General features: G+C 33.0%; 1 protein-coding gene across 1 annotated transcript; it reads left to right on the plus strand.

Moving 5' to 3' along the window:
• Nucleotides 1-2,251: 2,251 nt before the first annotated feature.
• LOC107063066 (leucine-rich repeat extensin-like protein 3) lies at nt 2,252-3,335 on the plus strand. The gene is made up of 4 exons (XM_015314479.1): nt 2,252-2,502; nt 2,616-2,939; nt 2,996-3,045; nt 3,130-3,335. Exons 1-4 carry the CDS (start codon nt 2,252-2,254, stop codon nt 3,333-3,335), a joined length of 831 nt encoding a protein of 276 aa, XP_015169965.1.
• The last annotated feature ends 1,266 nt before the right edge of the window (nt 3,336-4,601 follow it).

A 4,601-nucleotide genomic window follows, 5' to 3' on the forward strand; every position in this document is an offset into this window, starting at 1 on the left:
AGTTGCCTGGGGTTCGTTCCGTAGCTCTAAAAAATTGAAATGTGCATAATATGGTCGTTTAAGGGTTTATTTACGGCCTTAAGTCGCGTCGAACCCGCCACAGCGGCCCTCACCCCGTTGCAGGGGCCTCGCCCTGGTGGCAAAATTCCCGCCCCATCGGCTTGCACGGAACCAGCGAGCTATTTTAATAGTTCCAAGACCCCATTTCACAACACACATCTAACCAACGATGCTCAGAAAATACCATTCACGCTATGATCGATTCCGAGAGTTCTACTCGCCCGAATTCAATTCCGTAAAGTCGTATAGATTCCTTAACGAGTTATTTATCCACCCATGTATTCAAAATCATAAATAACTCACCCAATTGATACCATATTTCCCTACACCTTAATGACTCCGATTTTGTCCAAATCTGGACTAGGTTGGGAAAATCCAAATACTGCGAAAAAGTTTTTCGGCTCCAAATTTTCCCTCGTTGGCTTTTCTATAACGACATGAACAAGTCATTACATAAAGTAATATATACAATAATATATAAATAATAATATAAAACATAAATAAAATAAGAAAACTATTATATAAAAATAAAAATCAACCAAACTTATGAGATATGTTAATTAATTAATAAGGGATATATTGATAAATATGTATATATAAGGGATATTTTAGTCTTAAAAAATTATTTTTTCTATTTCTGCTTTTGCATTTTTTTTAAAAAGCATAAGTTTTTAGCTTGCTCCCAACATCAAAACACTTCTCCTGCTACCATTTAAAAGCAGTTTTGAGAATTTGCCAACCACTTAATTTCTCAAAATAAGTGTTTTTTTCTATTAAAAAAAAAAAGCACTCCTGGCCTCTCAACAGCAATGCCAGACAATCTATAAGAGAAAGTGAAATTATAATTAGGAAATCTTACAATGTAGGCATTTGTCTTGTTAGCATCCTAAATACTATCATTTTGAGTTGATTTGGCGTACACAATAGTACCTGTTTTTTTCTTTTGGGCAATTATTTGAAATTTGAACTCTTTCGGATTATAGATATGAATAAATGGACCATGAGTCCAAATTTTAATAATAAAAAAAAAAAAAAAGCCAAATGCTTCGTGCTGGAAGAGACAATCAAAAGAAATACACGAGCCTTAATTTCAAATGTCAAACTCATGGATTCCAGGTTGAGACATCTAGTCACTTTTTAGCTTACTATAATTAAGAAATTTCAGGTTGGGATATCTAGTCACTTTTCAGCTTTGTATATTTTAAGAAATAGTTAATATTATGGAGTTTGAATTTTACGACCAAAAGTTCATAAGATAATATTCTAAAGTTTCACCTGTAACATTTAAAACTCCATTACATGAATATTTGTAATTACATGGAAGGAGTAAATTTATATATATATTGAATTTTACGACTAAAAGTTCATAGGATAATATTCTAAAGTTTCACCTGTAACATTTAAAACTCCATTGCATGAATATTTGTAATTACATGGAAGGAATAATTTTATTTATTTATATATATATATATATATATATATAAGATCATCGTTATATTAATTAATCAGTGTATTATATATGTTTAGGAGAAAAAACCCATAATGTTTAGTTAACGTTATGGATTAAACGAGCAGAATCATTATAAAACAAATTAACAAAGCATATGGTTATCTGTAATATTTTAGAAGTATTCTAAACAAAATATTAATTTTGACTAACTAGTATGCTTGAAAATTCAAATCTCTAGCAGAGCAGATAATAGAGAACTAATCCAACATGAAACAATAGTAACATATAATCATCGAACAACCACTTGGTTGGAAATAAATATAGAATTAAACTGGTTTTCTTTCATGTCACCACTTCTTCAATCTCCACAAAGAAATGATGACGACTTCTTCAACATGTCACGACTTAGCAAAGGGGCGATTTTTCTGTCAGACATATGTGATGTGCTAATTGACCCATGACTCTTCATACGAGAAGCTATTCTTTTAGTTTTCTCTAAATCCTATTATGTTATTTCCTTTATCCCTGCTTATGCCTTTGATTTTGTAATTATCTCTTCCTCATGATTCTCAACTATCAATGAAAGAGCATTGAAATTTTTCATTGGCAATAGAGGAAAGGAATGACTTGGTTATTTACAGCGAACATCTGGATTACTATGCAAGGAATCACGCCAGCCAAATTTTGGTCTTTTCTTTGCTCTAATATTGTTTTTATAGCGTTGGTTCAGAGGGGGAACTAATGAAGGAGGTGTCGAAGGGAACCTTGGCTAAGAAGGTGGGAGAGGAGACAAAGAAAACCATGGTTGAGATGGTGGGGAACAAAATGAAGAAGGAGGAGACGCAAGTGGATGCCAAGAATCCGCAGAAGGTGGATATCAATTTCTCATCAGCAGAGGGCAAGGTGGGGGAAGATATGATGAAGGAGGGGACAAAGGTGGATATTGATTTCTCATTGGCGAAGGACACAATGGCGGAGAAGATGGAGTGGAGGCAAAGGAGAAGATTGCGGATGTGTATTCAAATAATCTGATCGAGGTGGCAGACGAGGAACACTTTGGTACGTATATGATGATCTATCATTCACCACCATTGTCCTAATTTAGGCAGGATTGGAGTTACGGGGTGAATGATTACCAGAGTGTTCCCCCTCCGCCGAATTATTTGTATCCACATTCGCCCCCTCCTCCTTTATCTCTTAATCCACCTTCTCTATCACCATGCCCTTCGCCGAGGAGATATCAATATCGACCTTCGCCCCATCCTTCTTTGTCTATTCCCCCATTGTGCCCTCCGTCGATGAGAAATCGATATCCACCTCCACCATCTGTGGATTCTTGGTATCCACTTGCGTCCCCTCCTCTTTCATCTCTTCCCCCACCATCTCAACCATGGTTCTCTCTGCCTCCTCCCCCATCTTCTCAGCCAAGGTTCTGTCGGACATTTCCTTCATTAGTTTTCCTCTAAACCAACACTATGAAAACAGTCCTAGTGAAAAGAAAAGGCCAGAATCTGGTTGGCGTGAGTCCTTGCATGGTAACTTGTATGTTCACTTTAAACAACTAGGTTATTTACCTTCCTTGAGAATGAGAAATTCATATCTATCTCTGCCTCTTGCAGATTCTTTTTATCCATCTCCGCTTCTTGCGGATTCTTTGTATCCATCTCCGACCTCTCCTTCTTCATCTATTCCCCTACTGTCTCCGCCACTAGTCTTTTCACCGATGAGAAATTGTTATCCATTTCTAGGATCAAAGAGTGGGCAGAAACCATCAGTTTCTGATTCTCCTACACTGAAAAATCACAAGAATCTTAAGTTAGAATGAGATTTCAATTTCGGTTAAAAATATCAATCAATTAATTAATAAAATGGATATGTACCACTAATACTTACTAAAATTATCGGAAAAGAAAATCATTGTCCATTTTTAAGATCAACGAATCGACAAAAACCTTCTGTTCTTATTTCTCTTGCACTCAAGAACCACAAGAATCTTAGGTTAGAATGAGATTTTAACTCTAGCTAAAAATATCAATCAATCAATTAATAAAATGAATTTGTATCAATGATACTTACCAAAATCGCTGGAAAAGAAAATCACCATCCTTTTTTAGGATCAAAGAGTCGAAAAAACTCTCAATTCACGATTCTCTTGCACTCAAGAACCATAAGAATCTTAAGTTAGAATAAGATTTCAACTCTTGGCTACTAGGGTTGTGATAGAATTAATCGGAGAACTTACAAGTCGAGTAGATGTGTCACGGAAATAAAATGTCTTTGTTCTGTCTTTTTTTTTTTTTGAATTCTAAGGATGAGTCGACCCATCCTAATATTATTTATAAGAAGCTGAATGGTGATTTACCATGTGATGCCCATCGAAAAATGCAAGTTGAGCGAGAACCAGAGAGAGAATACAAAGAAAAAACGGTTCGTAAACATATACGACTCTAATACTGATAATATGTAAAGAAAAACTTATATTTAAATACCAAAAGGTTAGCCGAGAATTAGAGATAATAACGAATAAATTAAAGTCATAAATTTATTATCATGATATAAAATATAACTTCTTAATATTTATTATTTTTATTTTTAAATTTAAGTAACTCTAACTTCATTATTATTATTTTTAAAAAAAATCATAAAAAGGATCAACTCAAAATTAAATATTTCAAAAAATAATATTTTACTTTTGATTTATAACTTTGTTTAGAAAACAAATAGACAAATGAAATTTAACTTCATTTTTTTAAATTATAAAAATGATAAACTCAATATGATATTTTACTTTGGATGTATGCCATTTTTAGAAAATAAATAAACAAATGAAATTGTCATACATGTTAATATTCACCGGCTATAAGTATTTCTTTTATAAGTATTTCTTTATTTGCATAATTACATTTTAAAATTAAGTAGCTTTAACTTCATTCTTTTAAAAAATCATAACAAGAATCAACTCAAAATATGATGTTTTAGTTTTGATTCATGACTTGTTTAGAAAATAAATAAATAAATAGATGAAATTGTCATATCCGTTAGTATTCATTAGTTTTAGTATTCATTTTATCAAGCATTTATCTATTACATG

Source organism: Solanum tuberosum, unplaced genomic scaffold (genome assembly GCF_000226075.1).
Source record: "Solanum tuberosum cultivar DM 1-3 516 R44 unplaced genomic scaffold, SolTub_3.0 scf00299, whole genome shotgun sequence".
Lineage (NCBI taxonomy): Eukaryota > Viridiplantae > Streptophyta > Magnoliopsida > Solanales > Solanaceae > Solanum > Solanum tuberosum.

Excerpts from the sequence above, each read along its gene's own strand:
- LOC107063066 (XM_015314479.1), top strand. The coding sequence starts at position 2,252 with ATGAAGGAGGTGTCGAAGGGAACCTTGGCTAAGAAGGTGGGAGAGGAG. Across the intron at positions 2,503-2,615 it reads GCGGAGAAGATGGAGTGGAG|GCAGGATTGGAGTTACGGGG; the intron begins GCAAAGGAGAAG and ends GTCCTAATTTAG. Across the intron at positions 3,046-3,129 it reads TTGGCGTGAGTCCTTGCATG|ATTCTTTTTATCCATCTCCG; the intron begins GTAACTTGTATG and ends TGCCTCTTGCAG.